The sequence below is a fragment of the Mizuhopecten yessoensis genome, unplaced genomic scaffold, assembly GCF_002113885.1.
Source record: "Mizuhopecten yessoensis strain PY_sf001 unplaced genomic scaffold, ASM211388v2 scaffold8381, whole genome shotgun sequence".
NCBI lineage: Eukaryota > Metazoa > Mollusca > Bivalvia > Pectinida > Pectinidae > Mizuhopecten > Mizuhopecten yessoensis.
In genome coordinates this window covers 103,717-118,141 of record NW_018407519.1, presented here as the reverse complement: position 1 = coordinate 118,141, position 14,425 = coordinate 103,717, and the positions used below count along the sequence as shown (strand labels likewise).

At 32.7% G+C, this 14,425-nt stretch overlaps 1 protein-coding gene across 1 annotated transcript; it reads right to left on the bottom strand.

Moving 5' to 3' along the window:
• Nucleotides 1-1,228: 1,228 nt before the first annotated feature.
• On the bottom strand, nucleotides 1,229-13,307 carry LOC110455786 (vitamin K-dependent gamma-carboxylase-like). The gene is made up of 15 exons (XM_021506149.1): nucleotides 12,982-13,307; nucleotides 11,965-12,120; nucleotides 10,283-10,448; nucleotides 9,727-9,805; nucleotides 8,904-9,010; nucleotides 8,246-8,409; nucleotides 7,308-7,477; nucleotides 6,790-6,960; nucleotides 5,975-6,103; nucleotides 5,426-5,589; nucleotides 4,308-4,474; nucleotides 3,365-3,492; nucleotides 2,811-2,940; nucleotides 2,274-2,442; nucleotides 1,229-1,779 (listed from the first exon to the last, which is right to left on the bottom strand). The coding sequence occupies exons 1-15, from the start codon at nucleotides 13,205-13,207 to the stop codon at nucleotides 1,683-1,685; spliced, it is 2,223 nt and encodes a 740-aa protein (XP_021361824.1). The 5' UTR covers nucleotides 13,208-13,307; the 3' UTR covers nucleotides 1,229-1,682.
• Between the last annotated feature and the right edge of the window lie 1,118 nt (nucleotides 13,308-14,425).

Sequence of the window (14,425 nt, the reverse complement as noted above, 5' to 3'; positions counted from 1 at the left end):
ATTGAATATTTCCTTTAAAATGATCTTAAGCAAATATTTATGATTAGTGATAACGGTAATGCTATAGTTAGAATTGATGCTACCTATTTACCTTAATTTGAGATCATCTCATCATTTATTCGTAATTGTACAGCGGCATTGATATTTTGGTTTTTATAAATATGCTGTCTCGTATATATTTAGCATGGACTCTACCCGGAAACATTGCACAGTTAGTACAATCGAACATAGGATCGTGACAAGAAAATGTTAAGAAAGATTCATTAAATGAAGTCTGGTTTGATTGCTACGTTAAAGAACTATATTCACTGTATGCTTTGTTGAAATACAAAAACAAATTGCTATTACGTGTTAATACTCATGTTTTTGCAAAAATAAAATCGTTTTTAAAACTTTATTTCGATCTATGTATATATAGATAAAAAATGTTCGAAATGGCAACGGATTTCGATATATTTATGCACTCGTAAGTACATCTCATTATTATATAATAATTGTTATACAACAATCCTTGTAAGCTGTTCTATTCAATCATATTTTCTCGTACGAAATGCACGCCTGCAGGTGGGGGATCGGGAAAGGAATACACCTGCTGTTACCCACTGCATGTATCGTAGGGGGCGACTAATGTTGGAAACCCCCTGCAGAATTGGGGATTTACTTCGGTGTCCTCTGTTTGGAGACACAAAAGTGACTAAAATAAATCTGCTGCGCCCATTGTAATATTTGGGATCTTTATTTGTTTCTACTTCTAACTACCTTTTATTTTCTAGCGCCTTAACTTGGCAACACCTCACTTTTGGCTTGTATGTTGAGCGTTCGCTCAGGCGAGGAAGGCAATAGGTTCTGTCCCCAGGCCGGGACATACCAAAGGCCTTATAAATGGTAGTTGTTATTCCCTGCTTAATGTTCAGCATTAAGGGGGATGCCAACAACTGGTTCACCTGTTGTTAGTATAATGTGACCGGGCGGAATGCTGTGCTTGGGGCCTTTGGCATGGCATTTCAGCGAGATAGCACTTTTAAGTCGGCATCAGAACTGCGCTATCACAAGGAGTCAAGAACACAAATATACCCTTATATACCCTGTATACACACACGCAAGCGCGCATACACTACACACATGGAGGCTTGTCCTTAAATGACCTTAGCTGTTCATAGGAAGTTCAAGAAAATAATTTTACAAAACAAAACCAAAACCACATACGAAATGAAAATAAATTACCGTGATTTGATTATGCTTTCAATTAAACACTTTAATACAAAATAATAACTTTATTTTCAATCTAATTTTCAACTCATTTTGATATAAGTACATGTTTATTCAGCATGTTAAACCGAGTTCGGCATGTCACTTTGTTATTAAAGGGGGGTAACACCTAATACAATCCGACATATTCATCAACTCATATTATAAATAACTGAGTATGTATTTAGCAAGTCAAATATCAAAGTGGGTTACACCTATTACAATATGATAAATGCGTCACATCAAAAAATATCAATTATGTTCATGTATGATTTTTTGTTCAAGTATGAGATAATTTCAATGATACAAATTAAATCAAAGGAAGAAATATTTTAGCATCACAACTCACTCCTTACTTAACAGACATACACTTCCGTAAAAACAGAGGCGCGGACTAATAGTTATTTATTTCTGTTTGTGTTGATACATCTTTGTTACACTTTATTAAAATAAGTTTTAGATGCCTTGGCATATTCCTCAAATGATTTTCCTCCAAGTATACTGCGTATGGCAGCATAGGCGTAAAACATTCTGTAACGAAAACAAAAATATTCTTGTAATATCAGGATTATAGTACAGATGTTCAACTTCCGACAAAAAAGAAATCTCGAAATGTAAAACAAACGTCACGGGTTGTAATATGAAATTATCTAAAGTTAAGATAGTGTCACTATAAAATTGTGCCTCATTAGGATTGAGTTATAATTCATCATATTAATATATTGTCCCAAATAGATAATTTAACAATTGATGAAAATTCTACATAAGCCATTGCAACATTAAGATAACAGTACCGTGGCTAAACACATAATATGTAATTTGTGAACACGATTTACTCTTTATATTGAATAAAAACAAGTTTTAACATTTTCTTTTTAGTGATAAAGAACGCGTTTTATGTTTTATGATTGATATGACTCTATGTCACTCTCGGTGACGATGACATGATTAAATTTAACCATTCATTGCTTTAACGAAAAAACACGTCCTTAATGAAAACTGTTTGCCCCTTTTCAATTTCTTACCCTTGTTTAAATAAAAAGAAGCGCTCCTTGACGAAGGCAATGAAACCATCCAAGGACCATTGCGGTCCTATTGGGTTCGCTTTCTGTGCTTTATCCTCAGCTATCCTTTGGTCGAATGAATATATATCCTTGTCCCCTTTAAACTCCTTCATACGTTCTCCGTCGGGATCTACAGAGTCATTGTAGAGATTGTTCAAATAGAAACGTCGGGTAATACTAAAGATGACGGAAACTATTTATCTATATGTTATACGCCACAGAGACCAGAATGGTTTGAATGCGAAGATCGATGGAGGCAAGTATAACCGGAAGTAAAATTATATAATTTGCTTCTCACTACTATGTTAGTACACAGCTTTATAACCTTCTTATCATAAAATGATTGTTACAGTATGTAAACCTTTAAAAGACGTGATAAACAGTTCGTGACATGATGCCCCGTTCCTATTCTCCCATGATAAACTGAATTATTTGTATACCTCCATCAGTCTACATAGATATTATGTATTAAACATCTTGTTGGATAAAAGTACAAACCTTCGCCATTTTCTTTTGCTTCTACTGCCTTTAAGTACCTGCTGAACTTCATATCCAAAGGCCTACTGATACTGATGTAAGACGGTACGTCAGAGACTGTGTGGACTAGAAACTGTTCTCTCGGTGGAAGCTGAGAATCAGTTATGTATATTATTACGTAAGGCACACACAATCTGTCTGCATATGTCATATACATCAAAGATAAAAATGTCGCTGCAAAAGTTCCGAAGTTAAATAAGACACTTTCAGTAATCGAGGCAAAACACTCTTTTTTTAGGCAGTTTACACTAAAATAATTCTTTACATTGATATTTACCAATAATAGCAGGATAAATTACTGTAGTAGGTGTCCAGACAATTATAATTCTGCGAATTGTTCACTATTAATTCCCGTGTAACGTTAATCAAAATGACCACAATAACAAGATTTCCCGAATATATATTCTTTTTATAAAACAACGTCTACATCCGAATCACTGTATCACAGTTTAAAGAGGGTTTAATTATGCATTGAAAATAAAACATTTTTTGTAATAATTAGTTATCATATTTACCAGATACGACTCTCCATCCTCTAGCGTGACGTTATGGGATAAAACAGGATCCTCAATAATAACCTTCCCTTTCAATATTCCTATTGTAAAGTTCGACTTATTGTTTATTTCAATTTCATCTGTGTACCCTTTAAAAAATATATCGTATATATCAGTATTTATAACATATCAATAATATTTGAATAGATTATAATAAATCATAATAGTCTTATAATTTATATGTTTAAAAAAACCCGCATATATATGAATAACTTAGTCCAGTTATCACTTACTTGAAGTATGAAATTGAGCGATTACCAGTTCATTTTTCGCATACTCTGTCTATTACCAAATTTTATAATTGCAATCATACGTTTGTGTCTTACTACATTAGTGTTGTATAGAACAGCACAACCATGACAGCCCGATACATTCGCCATGTCATTGAGAATTGGTTTTCGTTTCGCAATTTTGTTTCATGCACTGGTTGCATACAACCACAAATGAAGCTATAATCACATGTTATATTTTTCTCTGAAAAAATATATACAGGGTCAATCTTAAAAGAGTTGATAATGTGTACAAATGTGTATTGTTTTCCCTGGCGATCCTCCAAGATTTTCACACATATGAAATAATATTGGAACAAGTTTAAAGTTCCTTTCATCAGATACATCATAAAATAATCCTTACTAATACATTGTTGCTTGTGGCGTCATAATAATGGTGTCACTTATGTCATGTTTCAACACTTTTTTAATGTTTATTGTGCAGTATTTAAGCTTGAGCATGTACTGCATTTATAATTTATATAGAGATAATCGAAATACAAAAACGTTATAAATACTAGAGGCGGGTGTATTTTGAACACAGTGAAACATAATTAAAGACACACGCTGGCAAACCTAAATATTCAACTACGTCAGTTTTCCTGTTAACATATGTGTTAAGGGTAGTTTCTAACCTGGAAGATCTGATTGGAATCTAAAGGCAGTTTCGTTGAATTCTTCAATCATTTCAAACTTCTTTTTCCGCATTTCCCAGTAATCTGGTAGTGGTGGAAACACCCAGTCCGTTTTTGAGAACAGATTCCACTCTGCAGTCAGCATGTCCTTGTTAGGGTCGTACAGTCTGGTAAAATGGAAACACTGAACGTTGTGATTTAAACAAATTATACAGTAAAAGAATATTCCTTTACGAATTGAAGATATTTCTCTGAACTTGTTTTCTTTTTGAAGATAGTGAGCATGCAGTCACGTTCGTTACACAACTGATCAGCATGATTGTTCGTTTATCTGCTGATGCTATTAGTTGTATTTAATAGCTCTTTATTTGTGTTAAATGATATTAAACCTTATATTTAAAAAAAATAAAGATGCGTGACATGATGGGTTTTTTTTCTTCTAAATATTGCAAACATGTAAAAATGTAAAAACTGAAACAGTAAATACATTGAATACTATATATGATATGATACACAACAGATACGTTCATTAATTTAATGCTACAAATATTTAATAATTTACAATGTTTAAACAGCATATAACATATATATGGAAGATTTAACCACCTTCCTGTGTAAGTCAAAAAGAATCTTAAGAAGTATGTAGTTGAAACATGTCAGCAGCTTGGAAGGGAAAACAGACCACTTTAAAACGCTACAGGTATTGGCAAACTTTGAACGAGCATCCCTAAACGACAAGGGATCTATTTCACGAGCAACTAGTAAGAGAAAATAGTTAATACATAATTTATATAAACGGGGGTAAATAATTGATTTCTAGATCTTGTCGGTGATGCTAGGATAAAAGTTGGGAATCAAAATAGTCTAAATCATTGTTGAAACAGAGGGACAGGTGTTCATTTCAAATTGAATATAATTAGTAAATTGTATATATTACGAACCATGCCATTACTCAAAAATAAATCACTTTGGCCAGCAAGGTACGTAACAGCTTAAACTTTCCTTAAGCAACACGTAATGGTAAACAATTTACGTTACATAAGAAACATAAGACTTATTCAAATAGGAATTTTATATTTTAAAAACTCTTATATAGAATAAGAAGAAAATCGACTAACCTGCGCCTAACTCGACTGTTAACTTTAACCCATATGTCGTATGTAATAGCGAAGGTTCCTGCCAATGAGCCGTCGTCGTCCACCTTCCGGGCTAGACATTTGGTAAACTGGAGCAACATAGATGGGTTGTAAGCCCACCGGCTACTTTCGCTTTTGTTGGTAACCTAGTAGTATTCAATATAACTTAATCTAATTATGGTATTTCTAATGCTGAATTTAGAAAAAAAACAGCATGACAGACGGTTTTACCATAATAAGCTATTATTATTTTATTATTCAAATTTTAGAATAAACACGGAACATGTCAGCTGTCTACATCACTAAGTACAATAAGAATGTTTGATATAAATAATAATGATAATAATAATATACAACATTTATATAGCGCCCTATATAATTGGTATAATTACTCTAAAGCGCTTTACAACATATGAATAATAGTAATGGTTATAATTGTGAAAAAAACAAAGGTTTGCAATCACTTTCATACACTTAAGCATTTTTTTAGAAGTATTTTGTATAACATAATGTGATTATTAATCTCGATACCAATTTTGAAACATCCGTTTCTTCTCCCGTTTCCAGATCGCGTATGTATATTTTGATGTATGGATCAGGATAGTATATCATCATGTTCCAGCTGTATCCATATAGCCCACCTACACCATTGTCCAGTCCCTGTATAATAAAACATATAAACAGGTCTCAATCGTGTATAAAACAGTTTACAAATATCTTTACGTCTAAAATTAAAACAAATATAATTCGAGATACATTGTATTTGTAATGTATTATAGATATGTATTTACTTTTTTATTTATATACTTTTTATATATATTATGTTTTTTGTTTTATAACGCGTCCATTATTTGACGCCAATTTCAAATTATCTAATTTACCAGTAGTGGTGAGGGAGGACGTGGTCATATGTATAAAAATATGTTTGAATAAGGATAATTATAGCATTGATTTACTTAAAATGTATTTATCATAACATTTGATAAGTGTATTTGATACTCACAAATCAATCGATAATCATTTATAACTGTTCAGTGTCTAATTAAGCTATCAAATGTTCCTAATAGGACAAGCTTATTGAAGTTTAGTTTAAACTTTGTTTTATTCAAGTTACATGTATGATTAATGAATATAAATGCACGGAAAACAGAAACAAGTGTTGCTGCATCTATTTGAATATGTTACCGTATATCGTAACCAACATTAATTAATTAACAACTATACCTGCAGGGACAGTGACGTAAATATATATATACATGTATATTACAGCGTTACGAGTTAAGGCATACCTGTATTCTAATTTTAACGAAAATATATGATAAAAAAGTAAAGGATGATTTCTTTACCTTAAATACTCCGAAGGAAAACGGTAGAAACAATTGTTCGGCAATGTAGATGAAAACAAAGAAGACACTGATTATATGGTAAGGACCTGCTTGTGTTGGTCTGTTCTTTGTGGTGTCGTCATGGCGGTAAGTGGGGGTAGTCTGCTTCCTATTTTTTTTACCGTCATAATTCTTGTACAATCAAAAGCAAAAAATTGGTAGACATTAGATAGAAGTTTGCATTTAAACCAGAAAAACGACTTTGGTGTTCTATATATGTAGATATTTGAGTATCATGTAATATTTCTATCTTAATGAAACTCCAAAAAAACATTTGTTAATATTCAAAATAAAATATCAATGAGTAGGATCTTGAGAATAAGCTTTGACTATCATGATGTGTGAGTGTTTGTTAATTTTTCTTGAATACACAATTCACATATCTTAACCTTTTTCCACTTATGTTTTTACGATTGTTTATAACAACACACACACATACAAATACACATTTATCAAAATACTGTTACACATCACTATACCCGTTCGCTTTCCGATTCCGATTTGGCGGCGTCTTTTGTATAGAGACAATGAGGACTGCTCAAGAAAGAGGTTGGACTACGCCAAGTCGCAATTTTATTAATGATCTTCCGGGGCCAATCCGGATAACAAAATACAGTCAAGGTAGCCATGCCTATGAAAGGAAACATACCTGCAAAAGACATATATGAAAGATAGCATGATTACTTAAAATTAGTTATATTTACATTTTACAAAGACTTCCAAGTAAGATAATAGTAATTGTTATATAAATGAACCGTTTTGAACATTTTACAGAAGAACATCAGTGCAAAACTCGAACTGGTCATGGACTCATATTCAAAACTCCAACACTCAGATACGTCACGCGTTCTCTGTTTGAGTTCGACTTTAGCGGGAACGGTATTTGTCTTACATATCTTATTTTAACGAGTTGATATCAAAATGAATATTATATTATTATTACTATTATTATTATTATTATTATTTTTATTATTATTATGACCGAAACAAACCGGAAGCATTGCACATTATGATAAAACATGTTTAAACATTCATTTAAGTTAGCGTAACATCGTGGGGTAATATGTATTTTCAACATGTTGTGATAAAGTCCGTTAAAGTATTTAATATATTCGATCATTTCGCTGGTGTTTAGAATTCGCGGATATTAGTCAAAGCACGAATATAGCGAAATATAACCGTTATACAGTAACAATAGTAATTCGATATCAGAGGAATAATATCGTTATAGTTAACATAATATGTCATGTGATACATATTTAAAAGGAGATATAAAAGCAGTTTTTAAGTTATATCTTCATCCGCTTTCACTTATGCTTTTTTTCTGTTCATTGTATTCATGGTAAATATGTCACTTGAAATTTAAAATTATCATTATCGTCAGTTTAGCTACCAAATAACACTGAACTTAACGTACCTATACTGTATATTTGAGAGTTCATAGCATGAAAGGACAGACCCACAATCAGGCCAAACACTCTTGTTTTATCAAAGAAAAGTAAGAAGCCAAGGGTCAGGTCAAGTAGAAATCCGATCCAGTGAATGATAAACAGATCAATATGGCTGTTCGTCAGAAATGGTCTGAAAAAATAGACCAGAAATATTACATTATCATAACTGTGACACATTATTTAGTTCGTTCAGATTTCACCAACAAGATTACCAAAAGCTGTATGATACCATCACCCTACTTATATCAGGCCCCTAATTATATCAGGCACTACCCAATGCATTATCTTCCCTTGAATGATGTCATTATCATTGATTACTACAGTACATTTCTTTAAATGGGGAGTACCTTTTGGGTGGATTTTCCATATACGGCACTGCCGATTGTATAACCTCCCCTGAATAAGGTCATACTTAATATATATCGTCTCACTGAATCAGGCACTGATTTTTGTAGTTATTTCCATTAAATAAGTTACCTACGTTAGCATAATTTCCACTTTAAAATAATATACTGTTTATCATATTTTTTTACTGGCATACGGTTTTTTTCTACAGTGTATGTATATTCATTTCGAAACACTATTTACTTTATATATACATGTACAGTTCGAAACGTTATTTACCTAAAAATATCGAAAACCCAATGTCCAGATGCGAGTCTTTGTGACCACCCGTACAACCATTCAGGATCAATTTTCTTAATTCCAGCACAGAAATATAGTATGAATACCTTGAAAAGAAAAAAGACACATTTTTACTACTTATTTCATTGTGCTACTGTTCCTTGCAATCATGATAATCTACATTTAGTTAAATTTAGAAATAATCACGAGTTGGGTAACCTTACTTTATACATTAACTTGCAAAATCATAATTTAAGGATCCATTCAGTGAGAAATAGTTTGATTCGAGAGAAATTATGTATGACATGTGTGCCTCGGGGCCCTGTTAATAAGTTTCATGATAATCCAACCCCAAATGAGATACCTAGAAAAATGGCAAGTTATATTCAGTTTTAGTAACCTTGACCTGTAGTATAAATGCTGAAATATTATAATTACTATGGTAATCAAGGTCTATAGAAATATTTTGGCTATCAAATCACAAGACAAGATAAGACGGTAGAAAGATGAGGTAACTAAATAATGACTTTAAAGATGACCCTCGTCATGCGGTAAAATGCCAAAGCGAATACATTGGAAGCTTACTCGGTAGTATATCCTTGTGTTCCATTATGTCATGGCAGGGACATACATATGAAAATATTTTCCCCTTCAATTTACAATTTTCGTGACATTTATTTCAAATTAACATTAATTTTACATGCATTTGCTTATAGTTTATATTGCATTCTGAAAAAACATGAATTTATTTGTTAAGAACAAGAACGAACTATTTCAAACACGTGTCATTTCTTAAGGCATTTGATAGATTAAATGCACCTACCTGAAATCGCATGACTGTATAATTCCATAAGGGTACTTCTTGATTCCTCAGTTTTGGCCATATCAAACTGTCAACTGACCTGTGAGTAAAAAAATAATATTTTCATAATGTCTCATGAATCTCATTATGATAATTAATTTCAGGATACCATGGAGATTGTAACAAGAAGAAAAACTAATATTACCTATACTATTTAATACGAAAATGTTGACATTATAAAGGGGTTTGACGATGCATCGCTGGAGACGCAGACGTGTAAACAATGTAAAAAATGAAAAAAGGTTTGAAATACACCGGCAGCAATTGGGGTTGCAAATTCAACGAAACACATGATATCAAGTTTCTATTTGGAATTATACTTACTATAAGTCTAACCAACCAGTAATGTTTCGAACAGGCTGCCAAAATATTATAAATGTATGAGATCCATTAATTTATGTAAAGTGAATAGCAATTTCATATTTCTTAATTTGTTTTATTTAAATAATTATTTTGTTTTTGTTGAAGGGGAAAACATTATTTTATTAACTTAAACAGCTGTCCATTCGTGACTTACCAATATCTGTTCCCATCGGTAACTAAGAGAAGGAAGGCAAGCAGTCCAAATAGGTAGGAGTGGTTGTTCCAAACAGAACTGTCCAGTAGTATCATGTACCAGTATATAGCAGTAAAAATAAATAGGCACCAACGGTACAAAAACCCGAACATGATACCTACTGTAGCTGTAAAAAAAAGAATGATACCTACCTTAGCATAACCTAAGTAACATGGTACTTAAAGCATCTTAAAAAGTAGCTCACAGTAGATACATATATAACGTAGCAACATGATGCCTACAGTTAAAAAGTGATAAAGGTCATATGAAACCTGTGGTTGTCGTAAACAGTAGCATTGATACCCACAAAAACTAGAACGTAGTAACATAATAATACAGAAACTACAACATAATAACATGATACTTACGGTAGACATGACAGTAGTAACAAAATATACAGTGTCTATAATGAAGTAACATAATACCTAAAATAGCTATAAAGTAGTAACGTGATACTGCAGTAACTACAACATAGTAAAATGATAACTACGGTAGACAAAAAGAAGTAACATGATAATGTAGTAACATAATATCCACAATAACTGCTCCGAAATAATGTGATACCTTCAGTAGCTGTGAAATGCTATGTATCACCTACTGCATACAGTAGCATGCTACATGTACTTGTAATAACTATACGAAAATGTGCCCCACTATGATATCTCAAATACAAAACCAAATCATATTACATATAAAGAGTTGCAGAGGATATCATACAGTTAAACATTACAGTTTTAATATAACTGGACTAGTTTTGATTGATGTTGAAGTTTATATTGATCACCTGAAAGGGAATTTGGTAATTGCACTCTGATTTATCGATACTATGTCGATCTTTTGTTATGACGCAAACAACTTCGACATATATAGGATTCAATGGATATGTTTTGATGAAACGGATGGACACACCAAACCTTGTTTTTTTTAATGGTTGGTTGCTATCCAAGATAAATGAAGACCAGTGCTAAGTGGGACATCGCTGAAAGGATGTGGTAGGTAGGCAGTTACAGGAAGACATACAAGTAGGAGTCCTTAGTGTTACAATGTGGACAGCACGTCGGTTTAACGTTCAACTAGGAGACCATAAAGACCATTCTTTACGACAACCACATTATAATATCACGCAGATGGAAAAAGCAGGTATGTATATTCATATATATAATTGAGGAAAAAAGGTAAAAGTATCAAAAATTGTATGAGTATAACCTTTACAGCAGATATAGGAAAGTTAACTGAAATCCAGGAATATTTACGAGAAACTGTATAAACGGCAAAACAAATCATATCTGTATATACTAAATGAAGAAAACAAATCTTTACATTGCCCATTGCCTCAGTTTTACAACCGTCCCTTAATTTTCTCATTGGAAAATATTGCAAAAGTAAAGGAAACTTTTATAAGTTGAAAAATGTTCTCACCATGCTTTTCAATGGAGGAAGGTATGAAATCTAAGAAAGTAAGTATTTTTAGTGATTATGTAATAGGCAGGATGATAGACCATTGCAGCGATTGACCATGATCTGATGTTTTTATATTTTTTTTTTTTTTTTTTGATGACTATTACTAATATTTGTATCAGGATAAGAATACTTAATATACAATATGTTTGTTTATGAATTCAGTATAAGACAATGTGAAATACCTAACAGCATAACGAAGTACAACAGGTACATCCACGCTACTGACAGAGGTGTGAGGAAATCGAACAGAGGAGAGAAGCATTTGTCTGGAGCCCACCGTCTGTAGGCTTGATGGCCCATCCCTCTCTCCTCAAGGGTATCAATCATCAACAGAAGACCTGTAGATAAAAATACTGAGAATCAAACTCGTTATTTGTATTTATGGTTCACCACATTCATATTCTAACATTTGATATATACAGCTAAGGTAAATATGTATGTATTGTGTTCTTTACGACTCAATAGCACAGAGGAAGTATTTAGGGCCAATAAAAGGGAGTTAAACACGTAAAAAAAATGACATCAATAAAACTTAAAGAATGAATGACAAATGTCAACTTAAAAAGCAAAAGTGTTTATGGTAAGTTATATCTTTTTGAGCAGATCAACAGTTTTTAGTTAGGTTATAATTGTTGTGATATTCACTGTTTCGCAGAGATTTTTGAGATTTGTAATATTAATATAAAAATTGTTCTTGTATTGGCTGAATGTCAATGCAATCTAACAATAAGTGCTTCACTGTAAACGGTTCGTGACATGCTGAGGTAAGTGTACTATTATGTTATGCTGAGTCATCTTCTATGAAGGAGAAGTTTTAAGTCGGTTAAAACCAGCGCTAACGTAACCCATTTCTTCGCGATTAAACAATATTAGTTGTGCAATTGTACCCATTGCCTTAATCGTGTGTGCAATATGATTGGTTGAAATACATATTGTATGGCTCTAGATTGATTATACGCCTGATCAGTGGTGTATTGCGTATACTTTATAATTGATGTATGCTAACATCTTTAAAAGTGACCTGATTAGCATGGAATCCAATGCTTAAGTTTGAAAAGATCACCAAAGGAATTCCATATTTTTTATCAGGGAGGGAGACTGAAAAACAATGAAAACGGTTTGTCATTACATGACCATTCAAATTTCTAACAATAACACTATAACATGAAAAAATACTTGAAAAACTACGAATATTTTACCATAAAGAAACCGAAGAATTCCAAGAGCTGCTGGATCCGTTGGCCGGCATAGTAACCTTACAATAGAATTCCATGAAGTTAGGTCTCGGAAGGCAAAACCAAAAATCTGTCTCTGATGACTTTCCTTGGTATCTACTGACACGTCGGTGACCGTTCCATTGCTCTTTCTTGAACCATCACTTCGAATTTGGTTTTCTGTTGTTTTTCTCCTTGTCACAGATGCCATTACTCTGCTTTGTTACTGGTATTTAAATATCAAGAACGGTCATACTTATATTTTGAAACACAAGCACATATAAGCTGTGGTCGTAATACGTGTGTTTACACTTGGCACAGGTGAACGAAGGTTTGATTTGTGTGAGAGTACCTATGTCGACAAAACCATCAATCACCTATCCCCCTACGGTACGTACACGTGTGTTATTAGCCTGGAGTTGTACAAGTGAACGGCTGGATAATATTTAAATTTATGTTTAAGGGTTTTAAACTGTTCCGATGATTGACGAGTTTTCTTCTTTCAAGTTGGTCCATAACTTTATACAAACTTTACATTGCTAAAACGTAAAAATATTTAAGCTTGAACAAACTATTTTATCATTTGTATATTTTAGTGACTGTTTAGTGCAGTAACACTTTACTCAATGTCGATGTTATTATTCCTGTTAGCTGACGGGTGTTGTATAACAGGAAGTATGGGTTGTGTCTAATGCCTGATTCCATAACTGTTCTTATGAGTTCGTTCGTCGGCCATTGGACCACTAGTGTATTGACTGGTTCATTGTACGAGTATATTTTACGTACTTCCTTGTAAAGTCATATAAACCCATATATATAATATTTACCAAACAACATACAGTCAGCTTACATACAATCTACATACTCAGAAAGGATTTGCAATAAATATTTATTCTTCCATAAAAGTAAAATACGTTTTATTTTAACAAAACATTAAATACAAATTAATGAATTGAGTCAGAAAATTAATGCAATGAACAAAAAGGAAAATACGACAGAAGCAAGGTATACACATACAGAAATACGAAACACATTATGAAGACAATGAATGAAAGCAAAACGAGGTATTCATAAATTTGAGGCATTTTTTAACTCAGAAAAGCGTATTGATCGCCAACGGTCAAAGACCCATTAATAAATTTTAGTCATGGTAAACGGCCGCAAAATGACCACATGGCTTTTCGACGTCGCTCTGATAGAACATCTCTGGTTACACGTATGTAGCTAACTTGTCAGTAGCATGCATGCATCCAGAAATCTTTATAAGTAAAGCAGGCGTTGTAGAACAAAATCAACCGCAGTTTATTAAATGAATAAACTCGAGTGCCTTGCATGTTATAACTAAGGAAAGGAGAACTGCTCGGAGAAGTTTTGTTACTAGCTTCCAATCTCTAAGTCTATTTAGGAATGTTTGGATTACTAGATTTTA